Source organism: Hordeum vulgare, chromosome 4H (assembly GCF_904849725.1).
Source record: "Hordeum vulgare subsp. vulgare chromosome 4H, MorexV3_pseudomolecules_assembly, whole genome shotgun sequence".
NCBI classification, from domain to species: domain Eukaryota; kingdom Viridiplantae; phylum Streptophyta; class Magnoliopsida; order Poales; family Poaceae; genus Hordeum; species Hordeum vulgare.
This window is the reverse complement of record NC_058521.1, coordinates 543,324,965-543,345,474: the sequence shown is the minus strand read 5'-3', so window position 1 is coordinate 543,345,474 and position 20,510 is coordinate 543,324,965. Positions and strand designations below refer to the sequence as shown.

At 39.8% G+C, this 20,510-nt stretch overlaps 2 protein-coding genes across 2 annotated transcripts; both read right to left on the bottom strand.

Annotated features, from left to right (window-relative positions):
• Positions 1 to 1,027: 1,027 nt before the first annotated feature.
• On the bottom strand, positions 1,028 to 4,141 carry LOC123446868. Its single transcript, XM_045123407.1, has 5 exons — positions 3,916 to 4,141; positions 2,482 to 2,606; positions 2,328 to 2,400; positions 2,176 to 2,241; positions 1,028 to 1,358 (listed from the first exon to the last, which is right to left on the bottom strand). Exons 2-5 carry the CDS (start codon positions 2,511 to 2,513, stop codon positions 1,290 to 1,292), a joined length of 240 nt encoding a protein of 79 aa, XP_044979342.1. The 5' UTR covers positions 2,514 to 2,606; positions 3,916 to 4,141; the 3' UTR covers positions 1,028 to 1,289.
• A 3,138-nt stretch (positions 4,142 to 7,279) lies between these two features.
• LOC123446866 (transcription factor RSL2-like) lies at positions 7,280 to 9,025 on the bottom strand. Its single transcript, XM_045123406.1, has 5 exons — positions 8,478 to 9,025; positions 8,097 to 8,378; positions 7,904 to 7,969; positions 7,718 to 7,783; positions 7,280 to 7,593 (listed from the first exon to the last, which is right to left on the bottom strand). Exons 1-5 carry the CDS (start codon positions 8,952 to 8,954, stop codon positions 7,498 to 7,500), a joined length of 987 nt encoding a protein of 328 aa, XP_044979341.1. The 5' UTR covers positions 8,955 to 9,025; the 3' UTR covers positions 7,280 to 7,497.
• Positions 9,026 to 20,510: the final 11,485 nt, after the last annotated feature.

The following is a 20,510-nucleotide window of genomic DNA, read 5'->3' as shown; positions in this document are numbered from 1 at the left end:
GCCTAGAGTTCGAACTACTCCCTCCGTCACGGTTTAGAAGGCACAGTTAAACTTGCGTGTGTTTCCAAAATAGACAAGGTTTAAGGCACGAAAGCAATTACTCCTATTAATTAGTACTAGTACTACTCATGCATGCGCCCTCCTAATTTGCTACTCACGCATTAGTACTAGTATTTTCTCACTTGATTAGGCGCATTAGCATCTACACCTACTACATCTCACAACCAATCGGTAACTACCTTGGTCCCAGAGATTTACCAAACGTGTCTTTTAAACCGTGACGGAGGGAGTAATGAAAAAGGCTAAACAATTCACATATATACTTCAACAACTTGATCAGTTTAGAGGCCAAGCTCAAAGTTATCCTGGCCGCGACCCGATTATGGGCACACCTGTGATTGTAGAATGCTAACATGCATCAGAAGGTAATTCCATCCATACACTGACCGTGCTAAAGCTTGAAAGATTATGCATAGACTACACGAGAACTGTGTCCCACTACCCAATGCACATTGAATGCATCCAGCGTCGTAAGAGCAAGTACAATAGTAGAGCCGGCTGTAAGCTCATGCCATGTCACCTATAGCTTATCTTATAGCTAACATGTACAATAATTGGTTCGAAAAGTGTACTACTTATTTATTATATGGTTCACCTTTCATACTCACAAAGTGCCTAGGAGCACGTGCTAGAGCTGGCTCTTAGCTAAGAACCCGCTTACTTTCTCTCTCCTCTTCTCTCTCCTCCAACTAAACAAAAATATACTACTTTATTCCTTATAGCCAGCTGACTCAGCTCTACTGTACTTGCTCTAATGCAGAGTTGTCAGTATCGCGGGAATGGAAAATATATTACTCCCTTCATTCTTAAATATAAGTCTTTTAAAAGATTTTACTGCAGACTACATACGAATGTATATAGACAGACTTCAATTTAAAGTGTAAATTCATCCATTTTGCTTCGTATGTAGTCCGTAGTAAAATCTCTAAAAAGACTTGTATTTAGAAATGGAGGGAGTAAGTAGCAATGATGAAAATTATCTAGCCTGTTAAGCATTTCATATTCACTGTCCAGGAATCTACTAACGTCTCAAAATTCCTCACAGAACAATAGCCAGATTCAAGATTCCATTGTGCAGTTTGGAAAATTACAGGGAAACAAACTGCTGGAACTGAGACGAGAAGTTCACTACAGTATATCCATTGGACTGGATACCTAAGATCGGTTGCTATTCAGCCAAACTTGCATCCCCATGTAACATCATATATTGCAGATTCACAGTTGACATTCTATTGTTCCTGTTCTTCGTTTTCCTGGCTTGATTCCCCTGCTTTCTCTGGCTGCCTTTTTTCCTTGTGCTGCATCAATTATTGGGAGATTGGTTAAAGGAGGCAGTGCAGCATGAAATGAAGTTGATTGTCTTACGTTTCAAGAGCCCAAGACAGAAAAAATGGACTAAATAAGCGTTTCTTTATGGCCTCCGTTCATGAATGCATGAAACCATAAGTGGAGAAAGTAGGCTTTTCTTAGGAATCAGTGATTCTCTCTTGAAGTGTCAACGCACTTATGTGCAGATAGGTTTGAGATTAGCTCAGCTTTACATTTACAACGGCTTCTAAAAAATGCTAATTTTGCTTCAGCACGTGGTACAAAAGCTGCGTGAGAAAATGCTAGTTCAATCAGCATCTCTTTAACTAAAACATGAATGCCAAATTGTTTGAATAATAAAAAATGCAAACCCCAAAAATGACTGCTAGCAATTCAAGTTAAAAATTAATGTATCCTCAGTTATATCACTTAATATTCAGTAACAATTGGTTCTACTTCAGTAGACGAGCCATATTACCAAAGAATGCTATTCTACTAGTTATTTGTCCAACTTAAAATAAAAAGGCTTAATCAGTATAGAGAAACAAGTAAGGGTTACCATTTAGAAATACCAGGAAAGTCTTAGCAGTATGACAGGTTATTTACTCCTAAAATCAAATTCCTCATTGTCTTACGAATTTATCATTTATTTTCTGCACTGTATATTTCAGTTATTAGTAAATCTGAACTGTTGGCTGTATTTTACCGTATAAATATATAAAGTTGCAGTTGGTTGAATGGTAAACGTGATGCTAAGCTCATCAGCTCCAACGGTCTAAATTCAGAACAGCAGCATCAACAATGTACCTTTGGAAGAAGCCCTTTTGCAGACATCAGCTCATACAATTTGCGCATGATTGTTTCCTCTTCAACCTATATAAATGACAGCAACTGATTACTAAAGAAATACCCCTGAGATTCCTTCTTAACATAAAAGCTTAGTAGTATCTGAGGCTCACCTGTAGTTTATGCAACTCATGGGACATTGCTCGGTATGTTTCCATTAGGGCATGACTTTGCTTGTCCAAATGCCTGCAGATCATTTCTATGTTATATAAACAATTGAAATCGTTAGGGCTCATTTGTGGCCAAAGATTAGTCAACATGTTGCACCTGGACATTTCAGCAGAATGCTTTGGTTCCATTATCACCAAATAAATTTATACTGCTTCTGCTCTACTTGAGGAAATGAGAGAACACCTGCCCCTCTTGACAGAAGAAAAACTTTATACTGCTCCCTGCAAATTATTTGGCTGATTAGAAATTATTTCAAATCAAGCTAGAAGCTGTCCTTGCATACTGTATATTTACCAAAAGGGGAGGATCCAGAAATAGACGAGAACCAGTACTAAGTTTCGATAGCTAGTACTCCCTCCGTCCCAAAATAAGTGTCACAAATTTAGTACTAAGTTAGTACAAATTTAATACTAAAGCAGCGACACTTATTTTGGGACGGAGGGAGTACAATACTTGAGTCTCATGCTTATGATACATCAATAGAGACAGAAAAAAATGCATTGAGAACCCATACTAAGTTTCGATAGCTAGTACAATATTTGAGTCTCACGTGTATGATACATCAATATACACAGAAAAAAAAGCATGGAAATCATGTATGCTAGTAGAGATATATATTCCACACCCAATTAACTAGACTAGCCCCATTAGACAGTCAGTACTAAATATTTCCACAGCAATTAGCATTATTAGCACATGGGTACTCCGTACTCCTAGGTTTACCTGACTTAACTAACAAGAATCACCATAATGAAGTTAAGATTATCCAGTGCACGCTGTGTAAACCAATGTACAAGTGCGTAACACGGATGGAGCAAGTTTTGTTATGTAAAGAGTGCATTCAAACATGCCCCTAGTTCAAAGTGCCACCATGTGCAAAATTCCTCCATACCACTGCTGTTAAAAGGCTTTGACTCATGCTTGTTTTACAAATGTGGATGAAAAGGGATATTATTTTCCATCACAGCTAAAATCGAGTCTTGGAGATACCCACAAATATGATTTGAGATTGATAAACAGATACAAACACAAATATGTTGTAGACACTCGCTCAGTTGGGGTTTAGAAGAAAGCATGGCTACGCAAAGAAGATTGCCTTTTCGACTATCAAGTGGCTATACGGCCAATAAATTGATGCAGGGATTACAGCAATTGAACTGAACTACAATTTCACATGACAAACGATGTAAGGCAGCGGCGGAGCTAGCATTTGACAACAGGGTGGTCCACCCCAACTTTTTATTGATAAGCAATCTGATATGCGAAAGTTCTAACTAATTACCAATATCATATAGAACTAGATTAATATGATCTTACAAACACACTAAAATTCTCAATCAAATCTCAGTTTTGCATAAAACAGTTTACATAGTACATACTTCAACAATTCTGTAAGAAAAAACATTTTCTATCAATAAAGCTAATTGAGGTCGAAATAATGTGCAAAGTTATATTTGTGGTCGTGTACTGGATAAAACAGTGCAAAAAAGCAAACACTAAATAAGAAATTGGGGGTTTTCGGTTGCTCACTTGCTGCGAGACTGAGTGAGCAGCGGCGGCCTCCGCCGGATTTGCAGGGGGGCAGAGGGCCGGACCGCCTGAGCCAGGGGCGACAGGCGGCCGGGGTCAGGCCGTCAGGGGCGCACGCAGCGGGGGGCGGGGGGGATGGAGCCGAGGGCCGGACGGGCAGGGAAGGAGAGGCGGGCTGGGCTCCGGGCGGCGAGGCCGCGTGGCCGTGGCGTGGCGGCTATCTCTGATGCGGCGGCGGACACACCGACCTACTTTTTTTTTTTTTTTTTGAGAACTTACCGACCGATTGAGGACGGTGTGGCCCTGTACGCAAGAAAACAGCCTTTTATTTGCCTTAATGAGGTCGTAGCTGGGCCACGAGGCAACCGGCAATGAGTCGACTTCGGCCCGCCTTAAGAAGCCGATTAATATTTTTTTACTGATTCGCAAAAAAGAAAAACATTTTTTTACTGACCTTGACGCTCCAATAGTATTCTCTCATTTTATTTTTTTTGCGGGGAGCTCCTATAGTATTCCTAATGAAGAAAATACAGTCAGGGCCTTACTTGTTTAGTCAAACAGAGTTTTTTATAGCTCCGATTTTTTACTGTTTTGCTCGGAATACTAAGGATGTCATTTCTTTGCAAAACTTCACACATGACTAGAATGGTCGATCAAGTTCGATACCCAAAATATTCAAACATATATATTTTCTAAAAATAATATTTTACTGGTCTATATAATGGGTACGCGTGGAATCATGTTGAAAAATTCATTGTCCATTTGCACTACATTTTTTCTAGAAATATATTGATAATCAGGGAGATCACAACTTAAGAGTTGCAATATTCTTCAAATCATCAAACTTTATGAGGGACGTATGTGTCATACCAAATTTTAATCTAGGACACTTTGGCCATAAAATCCAAAATGAATGACCCTTTTTTTCCAGCACATTCGACAATATAATAGATTACCGAGCCATTATCTGGCTTTTTTTAAGCACGGTCTCTTAGGGCCAGATCAATTAAAAAGGTAGAAAATAGTTGTCCGGTTAATTAACGGAAAACCGGACGAAAACCGTTATAACACGTCCTCAATAGGGCACCAACAAACCAAGCCGACCCCAAGGCCGCGCACCAGGCGAACCGCCGGCTCCGTCACTCGAACAACCTGTAGCTGACACCCTACAACCAAACCCGAAGCCGCCGCTCCGGCATCCACGCCGACCCTGAGGTCGCGCATCATGCGAGTCGCCTGCCCCGCTGCCCAGTCAACCGAACCCGACACCCTACATCTAAATCCGGAGCTGCCGCTCCGACGTACAGACGGTGACCGCACACGCCGATATCGAGGCCGCGCACCAGGCTAGCCACCAGCTTCATCACTCGAGCAACCAAAGGTGGCAAAACACAACCAAATTCGGAGCCGCCGCTCCAACATCCACGCCGACCCTAAGGCCACGCACCAAGATGGCCAACGACATTGACACCCATGTGACCAATGCCAACACCCCTCCATGAAGACGAGGTCCGGAACCGTCGTTCCGACATCCACGTCGGCCAAGAGACCGCGCACCACCCGAGATGATGGCAAATGCAAGCCAAGACCACTCCAAAACGAATCCATCTAGGCTATTTTAGGTACTTCATCTTCTGAATAGACATATCTTCAACTTATGCATCTCTTGTCCACACAAAATCATGAAATTGACAACTTAAGTGCTAAAACTTTGAAATTTAGAGCATTTTTTTTCCTAATTATAGGGTAAATCGATTCAAATGAAAATGGTGTTGAATTGCTTTATGAGCGTATATTGATCATATTCAGTACATTTTTTTTACATACTCATAATGGTTTTGCTAGATCTCTCATAAGATATAATCTGATTAATTGAATTATAATTTATCACATCTTTTTGAAGATGTGCAATCTTACATGCCACATATTTGATAAATATCAAATTGATTACATATCATGTTTTTTTCCTCCCTTACATTTAGTAAATGAAAAATCAACCAACTATTTTCCATTTGTAATAGTTCGATGACATACCGATATCACCATTCTATCGTGCATCAGTGGACCCTCATATAAAACCTGCTATCTATTCTAGGATAGCTAATCTGACCCGACGGTCCCACTAATTCTTACATGACATGCACATGATAAATATCGAAGTCAAGCCAAGTCAACACAGGTCCAATCAAGAAGCCATGCTCAACGAGTCGACGAAGGAGGAAAACCCCAACATATTTTTAGGACCAACTTACTAATAAATTGGCATATGTCAGAGTTGCATGCTTTTATGTTGTTTGTTTTAGGAACATTCCCGAACTCTAGATTTTTTCAAAAAAATACCCTAAAGATCTCAAATTTCAAAAAGACAAAGATTGTGAAAGGAAAGGTTTAGGGGCCGGTGATGGGCCCACACGCTCTAGCGTCGGGGTGCACCACCTAGCCCCGCGAGCCGAACATAGCTTGTGTTGTCCTTCGGGCTTCCTCTATATATACCTCATCCAGTTCAAAACTATTTATCGAGTATATGCCTTCTCTATTCTCTCGATTGATCGTCATGCTTAAGATCATGCCTTTCTTCTTCTTGGACTTCATGTCTAATGTTTTTTTTTATTTTCTTTTCAAGGTAATTTATTTATCGCTTGGTGGAAACCTATCCGATTGTCACAATCAGGAGACAGGGATTACACCGAACATAAGGGGATCATCTAATAATTTAAGTGGTTCCTTTGCACAACGGTGATCAACACTACTGGCTTCCCCCTCTGGTATGTTGGAATTGAAATCCCTGAAAGGATGAGAGATAGGACTTCTTCTCTCTCAGAACATAGCAGCCTGTAGACCGAAAGAGTCATGGATGAACCCATGGGCATGTGAACCCATTTTGAAAAATCTATTTTTAAATGCCCAAAAATTCTGAAAAAAGTTATACGCATACATCTTCATATTTTATGTGCACATAGAAAATTTCATGGAAAAATAACTGTTTCTCTGGTCTGTGCAAAAAAGACAAAAAAAAATATGTCATGAAACGCTATTTAGAAGCATTGGAATTTTTTCTCACCGAGGCAAAATAAAAAGAGATTCTTTCACAAAACTTTGTGCCAGGCACGCTTGTTGAGAAGATGTATGTGTGAAATTTCGTTTTGAATTTTTTGACACTTTAAAACGCGTTTAAAATGCAATTTTAGAAAGCAGGTTCATATGTCCATGGGTTCAGTATATCCACGCTCCCTATAGACCTCACGTTTAATCATACATCATAAGTTACACCTATCTATTGAGAATTACTCTCTCCGATTCATAATATAAGAGCGTTTTGGACAGAGGTAGTAGTTAATATCGAGAAAACAAAGGAGAAACTATTGGTGTCCGTGGAAACATGATTCATCTCGAGGACAAAGGGTGAAACGGTAAGATATCGTTCAATTTGTATTATACTCCGTATATATGGCGTTCATCTGTTATTTTCTGACTGAAATAAAATCCAGGAAGGAATAATCTAAACACTTTATAATCATCGTGCACGAACGCACATATGAACTGCCGAGGAATTCGCTCGAGCCTCGTTGGCTCCAGAGCTGATCATTGTTGCGGTGGGGCGATCTTGAGGTCGAGGCCGACGTTGAACCCGTTGTAGGCGATCGGCGCGAACATCCACATGTCGTCCGAGCTCAAAAGCTGTGCAAAAACGGGAGTATTATTAATCTTCTGAGAACAAATTAAAGTGCAGTCCTGAAAAGGCATCCATAGATTTCTCATAAAAAGGGTAATCGTATATGGTTGGAATTTCGCCGGAACCGACCTTGATCTGGAGCTGCATGAACTTGATGTAGTGAACTGCTTCTTCCAGCATCGTGCTGATGTCTACCTGAAACCCAAATTAATCTCGCATGCATTAGAACTCAGAACCACATCATCGTTTCCCCAGATATTTGTATCTCAGTACAACAACTGTGTTGTCGTAGTTCGAATGATTAAGAAATCCTACCTTGGTTCCGTTAGGGATGAGGTGCTGCAGCACTTTCAGCCGCTCATTGATCTTTTCTCTACGTTTCTGCTAACGACAACACAAACATTTTTTCAGATTAATATTCAGACTTCATCACGACGTTGCGACCGACTGCGTTTTTTTTTCCCGCGCATTCGACCGACTGCGTTGGTACATCTAATGATTAGCTTACCCTGGCGTAGAGGCTCTGCGGGTCGGTGGCCGCTCCGCGCCCGGCCCTCGCCTTGGCGCCGCCGCCGTGGTCACCCCGCGACGACGACGTCTTCTTGGACGCAGAGCTCATGTTGCTGCAGGAGGTCATCTCCAGCGAGCCCTCCTCGTCGGAGAGGTAGTTGCTGGAGCTGGGCACGTTGTTGTTGTTGGCCTCGCCATTGCTCTCTTCGTGGGCGCCTCGGCTGCACGAGCCCTTGGGAGCCTTCTTGGGTTGCGCGCTGCTCTTGCCCTTCCTCTGCACCTGCATCGATCAGAAAGAGATTCATCGTAGTCAGGCACCCTGATCCTGTGACATATTATGTCAAGAGCAGTCAGGAACTCAGGACACGTTTTCACGTACCGGCGGTGCCGTGGAGCGCGCCTTCTTCTTCGGCGCGGCGACCGTGTCGCTCTGAGTGCCGTTCTGGTCGCCGAACTTCCTCTTGCACGCCGCCGCCGACGTGCCGGCGCCGTCGTCCTGGTCGTCAAACTGGAGGTTCAGGTCGACCATGAACCCAGCCGGATCGGCCATGATCTGCTCCTCCGGCGCCACGAAGAAGTCACCGGCCATGGCACCGCCGTCGTAGTAGCCGTGACTGTGGTAACCTGCGCCGGCCGAGGCGTGCTCCTGCATCTGCATGTAGTACGGCGCAGAGGTGTAGTACTGGTCAGCAGCCTCCTGGCCAGGCCAGTACATGGACGACGGCGGCACCGCGGCCGGATGCTGCTTCTGCTCGTTGCCGAAGAACTGCACCCCGAGCAGCCGCGCCATCTCCTCGGAGTCCTCCACGGCCACCGACGGGTCGAACGAGTGCCAGCTCGCCTCCGAGGACTCCATTGATCGATGATCGATCTCCTGGCACTATAGACGACCAGACGTACGCTGTTCGACGGCTGGATGAGTACGTGTGTATCTCTTGGAGTAGATGCCAAATTGCCAGTGCGCGTGTGCCGGCATTTATACTCGTGATCTTGGGGGGGTTCAGAAACGGAATGTTCCGCGCGCAGACAAGTCTGACCATTGCGCTTTCAACATCAGCGCAGCTTGCTGCCATTGTTTAACACACGCAGCATTCATTCCAGTTGGAGATGCCGGACAGCTACCGGAGACCGCTGAATTTCGCGCCACCGCGGAATAGAAAAACCGATGCAGATACAATATGCACGGCTTCGATCGATCGTCCGTGAGACCATTGAAAGGGTGCAATGAGTGAGAAACTGAGAACAGGAGTGCAGGATGATCATCATAAGAATAATGGTCCGAGTAAACAATTAGGATCATGATTAGGTGAGTACCAGTAGAGTAATGTGCCGGGGGTGGTCTCATATGAGTGATTTGATTTGAACCGGATGACGCACTCGGCGAAACGAGAAACACGGACGGTAGGACTGTAGTTGGGACTCGGGGATTAAACAAAGAAAGGCAATCGATGGTTGTGCAGGAGTTGGCAAAGATCGTGCTGAAGAGTTCCCTGTCATTATAATCTCCACGGGCATTTTTCTGTTTTTGCTGCTTTCAAATCATTGATTCTGATCTTTTGCCTCCTCCTGCAGGGAGTTCAGGACTTGCATTTTTCTTATTGATGTGTTTTACTAGTTTCTTGGCTAAAATTGGAGGCAAGAGAGAATAAATAAATCATTTGGTCGGCAATTCGTGATTAGTGCAAGCCTTGGATTAGTGTGGTTTCGTTCGTGTGTTTGTTTGATAATCTCTCCGTTCATGTATATGCATTATCTCTTCACTATGGCAAAGGAACAGCAGCTTTGAACCGCTGGTTCACTGTCTCGACAAACAACATTGTGCTGTGCTATCTTTGGGATTGTGATTTCTTTCTACCTAATGATGAATACATCCAACTCTCTTGCATGGTCTAAAAGACAGCTTGTGCATATTCCTCTTCTATGTATCTTTTGTTCTTCACCAAGATCTATTACCTTCGTCCCTAATTACTTGTCTTAGATTTGTCTAGATGCCGACAAATAATTCAGAACGGAGGAGTATTAACCAAACATGTAGTATAAAGAACCCTAAGAAATTAAAGAAATCCACGTCTTTGATGCCTCACCATCTTCTTCCTCTCGAACGGACCAATGGAGCTAACCTATTGTTGTTGATCAGGGTCGAAAAGTCATCAAGACCACAGTCGTGTTGGACCATCACCCTGGAAAATAAGCCGTCACAACCGAGTCACAAATCCAAGATCATGACCTCCATTAACTCTCTTAGGCCTCACACGGTCACAACGGCATCGGAGGGCAGATCAACGTAACAGAGATGGGGTCGGATGAACAGGCTGCAAACCGAAGCCACAACACCACCATTGTGTGACATACCATGTGAAGCCGAGCCTCGACATTTAGAATATATGGTAGGAATATGACCTCACAAACCAGTAACGTTGCCGCAAACAAGACCATTGGGATGTGAATGGTCAAGGAAATATTATTCCCCGGTCAGACGTCACCCCCAACTTCACCAAAGCACCACCAAATACATTTTTCTTATGCACTACTGCCACCGCTGTCGGTAGGGCCAAAGCTACGGACAACGGGCACCTATCTGAAACACGAAAATAGGGCCTTCCCACACTCCCGCAGCTGAAAGAATATGGTGCCCCATGTTTGGTTTTGGTAACTGATGACAATCCCTATGAACTAATGGTTGCCTTGAGTTATATTTGAAGGGTTTGTCTATAGGCAATGCTTGAAGACCATTTTTTGATTTCAAGGTTATTAGAAGAAGATTATGTGTTGACCAAGGTGTTATTCAAGGAGTTATCCAAATGATTGGTCATGTGAGTGTTGAGCCTATTGCAAGCATGTCTTGAAGAAGAAGGTTATGTGATAATTCATGTTTATCTTCAAGACATCATCTTAATGAAGAGTGTTGGAAAGATCCAAGGTTGATCAATACTAAGTCGAAGAATAAATCAAGTTGGTCAACACACAAAGTGTAGAAGTCGTTCCGAGTGGGATCAAGTGATCCCATGGTATGGTAAGCATTACCCATTACGCTTTGAGTACTAACCAATGGTCTTTGTGAGGTTTCTACGTTGGGTTAGGTATCTTTCCATGGGCTTGCATCGATATAAAATCTTATACAACCCGTGAAGGATGACATCATGTGGTGATCGTCATCAAGGTCGCGGTGTGCAAGCTCAAGTAGAGAATCACAAAGAGATCATGCATGAAGCTTGTCGTCCATTGTGTTGCAATGGACAAGTGAAGATGTGTTGAAGAGAGGATCACCAATAGTGGAGTATGGGGAGCTATCTACTAGTCTTCATCGAGCCAGCGCAATTAATAAAGGTGGTCCAACTTGAGGAGGACAATAACATCATCATCTAGCTCAAGTGGACTATGCCAAGGCAAAGGTTTGTCAGTGATATGTTTTATATTTAACCGGTCCAATGGTGTTAGTTGTGATACCTCGTTATAGGATTGATAGTCATACTATCAAGGGGGTCTCTCGAGTGAGTTTTTTGATCATATCGCTTGTAGAGATCTCAAAACTTTGCATCCTTGGCATACTCTTTCTTGGTTCTCGTTTGGCTTTTCTCTATATGAGTTTTTGAGCTTGTGGTCATCTTCATAACAAATTCAAGTTGATCGAAAACGGATTTCATATGAATCATCTATTATGTTTTTTATGTTGGAGTTTTTGCCAGTTCTTCATTCATAGAGATTTCACACCTATATGTTATTGGCATATTTCTCCTATCACTTGTGAAGATATCCCCATGTTTGGTCGTTGCTTGAAAGAGCATGCTACCCCCACGTTTGATTTTGCTAATTGATGATATTCCCTATGGTCTAATGGTTTCCTTGAGTTAGATTTGAAGGGTTTGTCCATAGGCATTGCTTGAGGACCATTTGTCGGTTTCAAGGTTATTAGAAGAAAATTATTTGTTGACCAAGGTGTTTTTCAAGGAGTTATCCAAAGATTGGTCATGCGAGTGTTGAGCCTATTAAAGCATGTCTTGAAGGAAAAGATTGTATGATCGATCATTCATGTTCACCTTCAAGACATCATGTTAATGAAGAGTGTTGGAAGGATTCAAGGTTGATTAAGACTAAGTCAAAGAGTGAATCAAGTTGATCAACACACAAAACGTAGAGGTCATACCGAGTGAGACCAGGTGATCCCATGGTATGGTAAGCATTGTCCATTACACTTTGTGTACTAACCAATGGTCTTTGTGAGGTTTCTATGTAGGGTTGGGTATATTTCCATGGTCTTGCATCGATGGAAAGATTTTATACAACACATGGAGGATGACATCAAGTGGTGATTGTCATCAAGATTGTTGTGTGGAAGTTCAAGTGGAACATGATACTTTGTAAATGTGTTGGGTTTTTCCCTCAAGAGGAAGGGATTGATGTAGTAAAGTAGTAACAAGTATTTTCCTCGGGGAGAACCAAGGTTTATCAAACCAATAGGAGAAGCACGCAATCAACCGTCGACAGTTATTGCATAAACAAGAGCAAATACTTGCACCCAACGCGGGCAAGAGGGTTGTCAATCCCCTTGTACTCGTTAATTGCAAGGATCAAATCTAGGAGTAATAGATAGATAAAATACAAAATAAATAAACGGTAAGTAAATTGCAGCAAGTAAATGAATATTAGTTAAATATTTGGAATAGACCTAGGGGCCATAGTTTTCACTAGAGGCATCTCTCTCAAGAACATAACATACGGTGGTTAAACAAATTACTATTGGGCAATTGATAGAAAAGCGCATAGTTATGATGCTATTCATGGCAATGATCATGCATATAGTCATCACGTCCGTGACAAGTAGACCGAGACAATTTTGCATCTACTGCTATTACTCCACTTCGAGAGCGCTTTTGTGCTTGCCTTTCTAGGTATTAAGTTCATAACAAAGAGAGTAATGCATTAAGTAATATGACATGATGTAGACAAAGTATGACATGCAATATGTTCATACCCCGTCGTTTTATCCTTAGTAGCATCAATACAAGTATGTGCCTTGCTACTCCTTCTATCACCAGGTGAGGACTCCGCAAGATTGAACCTACTACTATGCATCACTCCCTCTGAAGATCTAATCATGTAGTTGGCCAAAGAAGACTCATAGATCAGAAAAAGTACATAGCTATAATAATCATGCAAAGTAAGTCATGGTAAATTTTGGAGATGACTCACTTACTTTTAATGAATAATCTCATCATAAACTCACAATTCATTGGGTCCCAACAAACACACCACACAAATATTACATTAGATAGATATCCAAGAAGATCGAGGAGAACATGGTATTGAAGATCAAAGAGGGAGAGAGAGAGAGAGAGCCATATAGCTACTAGCTATGGACCCGTAGGTCTGTAGTGAACTGCACACACATCATCATGGAGAAAAGAAGGTTGAAGTAGATGGCCTACATGTTCGATTCCCCCTCCGACAAAGTACTTGAAAAGGCCTCCACATGTAATCATGGTGGAACGAAGACTTGTGGCGGCGGAAAAAGTATTTCGGGGCTCCCTGTGATGTTTTGGGAATATTTAAGAATATACATAGGTGGAATTAGGTAAAAACACATTACGGGGGGTCACGAGCTCAGGGCGCCCTACCCCCAGGGCGCGCCCTGTGGGCTCATGATGTCTACTACATTCTTGTAGACTGTGTTGGGACTCCAAGCGCAGAGTTTTATAGGACAGTGGCAATTTTCCCTCATATGGATGACCTAAGGTTTACCAATCTCTGGGAGGTGTATGATGAAGACGGTCTCTCTCAAACAACCCTGCAATCAAATACACGAAAATCTCTTGTACCCCCCAACAAACCCAGTACAATGGCATATTGTATAGGTGCACTAGTTTGGCGAAGAGATGGTGATACAATTGTAGTATGGATAGTAGTTATAGGTTTTTGTAACCTGAAAAAATAAAAACAAGGCAACAAGTAATAAAAGTGAGCATAAACGATATTGAAATGCTTTCAAATAAGGCCTAGGGTTCATACTTTCACTAGTGCAATCTCTCAACAATGCTAACATAATAAATTCATATGATCATCCCTTAACGTGCGACAAAGAATCACTCCAAAGTTCATATCTAGCGGAGAACATAATATGAAATTGTTGAACTTAGTAGAACCACGTCAAAGTTATCCTCTCTGATCAATCTATTGAGTTATTCCTATAAGTGTCACAAACAACCCTAGAGTTCATACTCAAATAACACCTATGATACACATCAACCGACTCTAGTGTCACATAGATACTCCAATGTTACCACAAGTATCCGTGAGTTGATTATTCGACATGCATGAAACAATTTCAGGTTGATCATATTCAATCCAACACAAAAAACTTCAAAGAGTACCCCGAGATTTCTATCAAAGAAAGTAGGACAAAAATGTACATCAACCCATATGCATAGATCCCCCAATGTCACCGGAATCCGCAAGTTGATGCCATAATGTATATCAAGTGAATCAATAGACCCCCCCCCCCCCGATTGTCACCACGGGTATCCACATGCAAGACATACATCAAGTGATCTCAAATCCAATATTCAATCCGGTATACCAAAACCTCAAAGGGAAAGACTCAATTATCACATCGAGATAGCAAGGGAAGAACACCATATGATTCAAATATATTAACAAAGCCCGTGATACATCAAGAACGTGCCATCTCAAGAACATGAGAGAGAGATAGATATCAAACACATAGCTACTAGTACATACCCTCAGCCTCAATGATGAACTACTCCCTCCTCGTCATGGAGACCACCAGGATGATGAAGATGACCTCCAGCAGGGTGCCGGAGCAGGGCTTCAGATGATATCTCTTTGGTATGGTTCCGACGGCGAAGCAGAAGTTATAGGTTAATTTCTAGGGGTTTCTTAATATATAGGATTTTCAACGTTGGAATCACGCGCGGAGCCACAGGAGGGCCACAAGGCATCAAGGCGCGCCCTAGGGGGTGGGCGCACCCTATTGACTTGTGGGAAACTGGTGGGCCCCCTCCGATGGTTCTTCACTCTTGTATTTCTTATATGGTCCAAAAAAATCATCAAAACGTTTTGGGTGATTCCGAAAACTTTTATTTTCTGCACATTAACAATACCATAGTAAATCTGCCGAAAACAACATCAGTCGGGGTTAGTTACAATTAACTCATATAAATTTCATCGAAACCATATAAAAATATTGTAAACATGGGTAAATATGGCTGAATACTTCATTAATTATCAATACATTGGAGATGTATCAGCATCCCCAAGCTTTTTACCTACTCGTCCTTGAGTAGGTAAATGATAACAAAAATAATTTATGAAGTTGAGTGCTAGCATGCTCCAAAAGTTTGATAAATTTCAATCACTTTTCTACCATTATAAACAACAACTCTTTCTCATAAAATTCATCATGATAAGTAGCAATCACTTCACATGTTATGGCTCAAACAATGCATTCTCTCGAAACTTAACAACCTATGTTCTTGGTCACCAAACAATTTCAATGCGTCTTATTTTCAGCAAAGTCTAAGTAAGGGCTCCACATACTCAATTATCATATAGTCTTCTATTATTTATAATACTTGAAGCATATTTTTAGAACAAACAACATCCATCGAACACATAAAATGATAGGGGCTTAATGTTTCGCCTCCCAACGTACTTATCATGAAGATAATTGTCAACAATAATGACTCATGATCAAATATATTTGACTGGATATATATGCGTGGATTTTCCCCCACCACATGATGCTTTCCAACCAATATATTGAGGTTAGAATAAGAAGTTGACTCAACATGAAAAGTAAATAACATAAAAGTAAATAGATTGTCCCTTTGTAGAGGGAAGCAGGGATTTGTAGAGGTGCCAGAGCTCTTTGTTTAAAACAGAGATGAATATATTTTGGGTTGTGTGAATTTCTTGTGAATGTTACGACAAGGGATTTCAGTATCTTCCATTCTAATCACATTATTGGTGGTTCCGAAATAGAATTGAAATTTTACCCCCCCCCCTCAACCATTCAGACACATTCCATAGCTAACCATATCCATGGGTTCCTACCAAACAATCAACTTTCTAGGGGGAGTTATTGTTTATCTATTTTTGTAATATGCAAGACTGGGTATCCTTTTGACAAACCTCTCTCGTGCAATCACAAGTGAATAAACACTCATCATGAGAATAACCCGCTTAGCATGGAAGGTACTGACCACCTGGATCGCTCGATGAGCGGTACGGGCACACAAAACAGATGTTTATTTGAAGGTTTTAGATGTGGAACATGCAAATTTATTTGGTATGGAAGTGAAATACCATATATATGTAGGTATGTTGGACTCTCATGGAAGAAACTTGGCTCAAGGATTTGGATGCACAAGTAGTATGTCTACTTAGTACTAAGTTTTGGCTAGCAAAAGGTTCTAAACAAGCACCACATGTTGGCGGATCCATAACAATATAATTCTATGCAAATTTACCCAAACATAACCATTACATTATCTTCCTTGTCCAATATCAGGCACTTGATAAAGTTTGAACATTATTAATGGGTATTCACAATCATAAAAGATGTCCAAGATAATATATGTGTATATGAAAGTTCTCTTACTTATACTAATCATTCAAGAATTGCCTGTATGACCAATATTGTGATTGTCAGACTTTGATAGTTTTTACATTCTAAACCTAATGTGAACCTACTACTAAGAATATAGTATATTCATAATTTCAGATTTATGATATTTCATTCATTCACAATTTACTCTTAGGATATAAGTGAAGCACACGAGTAAACATCAAACTACTCACAAAAGATATAAGTGAAGATCAATGAGTAGTCAAACAATTAAGTACCTATGTGAGGATTCTCTCTCAATAAAGATTTTCAGATCTTAGATTTATTTCAAACGACAAAGAAAACAAAAATACACTCCAAGAATATCACATATTGTGTTAATGAATAAAATCCTAGGATCAACATAGGCTAACCGAGATTTGCTGACAAAGAGAGGTGGGATGCGTAGCATCCCCAAGCATAGATGCTTCAAACTTCTTGTAATATTGACTTGGGGAGACTTTGGCATCCCAAAGCTTGAGCTTCTGTGTTTTGTTAATTCCTCTCATACCCCTGTTTCACCTAAGTCTCAAAAATCTCGTCCACACAAAATGATAGTGTTGAAGACGAAAGAGGGGATGCCTTATGGGGCATCCCCAAGCTTAGACGCTTGAGTATTCCTTGGATATTTCCTTAGGGGTGCCTTGGGCATCCCCAACCTTAGGGTCTTGCCACTCCTTATTCTCCTCATATCGGTATCTCACCCAAAACTTGAAAACTTCAATTGCACAAAACTTAATGAAACTTTGTGAGATGGGTTAGTGTAATAAACATTGATCATTCACTGAGGTACTCCCAAGACAAGATTCATAATTATTATCACATAATACATGTTGTATTCTATCGTTCCCATAATTTATGTCACTCAATGTAAGCTATGGAAACATTAAAATGAAAAAATTATGCACGCAAAATATAATGTGTCAAAAACAGAATAGTGTGTAAAGATGTGAACTAAAACCATACTTCCCTCTCTATGAAAATTCTCACAAATTAGGGCAATGTAGTAAATTTGCAGGGAAAAACTGTGTAGAAATTTTAGAATATTTGATGCTCCAGTAAAATCTGAGAATTTTTAGCGGACACAAAAGTTTTTGTTTTTGCGATAATTAAACTAAAAAGTATCCACACTATATCAAAGGCTTTACTTGGCACATTTTTGAAATAAAAAGCACAAAACATGATTACTACACTAGCTTAATCATGCTGATACACAAAAATTGAGAGGATAAGTGTTGGGTTGTCTCGCAACAAGCACTTTTCTTTAATGCCTTTTATCTAGGCATGATGATTTCAATGATGCTCACATAGAATGTAGTAATTGAAACATGCAAGAGAGCATCATGAATCACATGTCAAACACATTTAAGTTTAACCCACTTCATAGGCATAGGGATTTTGTAATCAAACAATTTATTGTAGTAAGAATCAACTTGCATAGGAATTCAAAATATGCATAACTTCAAAATTTTGAAAACATAGGGAGGAAACTTGATATTATTGCAATACCTACAAGCATATGTTCCTCCCTCATAATAATTTTCAGTAGCATCATGATGGAGTTCAACAATATAACTATCACATAAAGCATTCTTTTTTATAATCCACAAGCATAGAATTTTCATTACTCTTCACATAAACAAACTTATCATACATAATAGTGGGAGTATCATATGAAACTCGAATATTGTAAATTGTTTCCACGATAAAATAATAATGTTTAGGAAAAGGGTATTTATAATTATGACAAGTTTTGTAATAATAATAATCACTATTTTTATAATATAAGTATCATCACAATAATTATTATAAGTAGCAACTTTGTTCTCATTATAACCAATTGAATCCTCTTCCAAGATAGTGAAATCATTAATAAATAAAATCATGACCTCTATAAATCCGCTTTTATCATTATAATAAGATTCAACACCCTCCAAAGTAGTGTGATAATTATTATCTAAAGTTGACACTCTTCTAAACCCACTTGTATAAATATTACAATCATCATAAATAGGAGACATGCAATCATCATAACAAATTTTATCATTCTAAGTAGGGGCTTCATTCATTGTAGAAAATATATTCTCAAACATGCCATTCACATCAAGCATTGCATCATCAAGCTTGTGGGTGTGCACATCATTAGCATAATCACTCTTATCATCAATTGTATGAATAACATCAATAGTATAATAATTACTATCATAATAATTTTCTAAGTTGGTGCCAAAAATATTTTCAAGATTATAAGAAGTATAATTATCTTCCCAATCATAACAATCAATAAAAGTAATTGGCATAACAAAATCATCAAGTGTATCATCGTCCACAATACTATAGGATTCATTCTCAACAATGATAGGAGCAACATTATCTCAGAGAGATACCTTTGTACCTCTACTTTTTCTTCTTTTCTTCTTCATCACCACATCATGTGTTGGTTTAATCATTTTTTCGAACCTCTTATTGATGGGATTGGTTGGATAGGAAGCTCCTTTCCGTCACCTATTTCATTACGAGAAATAACAGGAAGGAAAGTGAAAATCTTTACCCTTTCATTAGTACTCCTTTTATATGTTATTTGTTTTCCTGTCTTCCTATAGTTGGCAATATAAGCATTATCATTGCAATTTACTATGCAAAACATATAGATTTCTTGTATAAGAATGCTTGAAACCAACTGATTTTTTCCTCACAATTCTTCACACCTAAAAAATAATCAAAGTCCATTATAAAGTTCAAGGGTGATCAAGTTATTACAATATTTGGTCACGATTTGATCATGAAAAAGTATGCATTGAAATTTAAGATGACCAACCCTATTGCAAAGTTCACAAGTAAGGTGATGAAGAGAGCATAATTTCGTAGAAAATTCATCTATCACTTTAATCCACCCATGGTTTTTATCATGTTTATACCACTTACAAAATCTATCATTCCTATAAGGCATGTCTTCACAGATTTTATTCACTCCACAAAAATTGACATGCTTATAGGAAATCTTTTTTATCATGACTAGTGCAATCATCATTAGTATCATGGATATCCAAGGAATTCATACTAACAACATTGCTATCATGCCCATCATTGAAAGATTTAATGCCAAACATTTTATTGAACTCTTTGTCTAACACTTTGGCACAATTTTCTAATCAATCATTTTCACGAAAGACATTATAAAGATGAAGCATTTGAGGCCACCTAAACTCCATCTTTTTTATAGTTTTTTATCAACCAAACTAAATCTCTTGTGTCCCCAACAAACCCAACACAATGGTAAATTGTGCAGATACACTAGTATGATGAAGAGATGGTGATACAAGTGTAGTATGGATAGTAGATATAGGTTTTGGTAATCTGAAAAAAATAAAAACAGCAAGCTAACAAGTAATAAAAGTGAGCATAAACGGTATTGTAATTCTTGGAAAAAGGCCTAGGGTTCATACTTTGACTAGTGCAATCTCTCAACAATTCTAACATAATAGAATCATATGATCATCCCTCAACGTGCGACAAAGAATCACTCCAAAGTTCGTATCCAACGGAGTACATCAGATGAAATTGTTGTAAGTAGTAGAATCACCTCAAAGGTATCCTTTTTGATCAATGTATTGAGCTATTCCTATAAGTGTCACAAACAACAATAGAGTTCGTACTAGAATAACACCTATGATAACGCATCAACTAACTCTAATGTCAGCTTGATACTCCAATGTCACCACAAGTATGCGTGAGTTGATTATTTGATATGCATCAAACAATTTAATATTCATCATATTCAATCCAGCA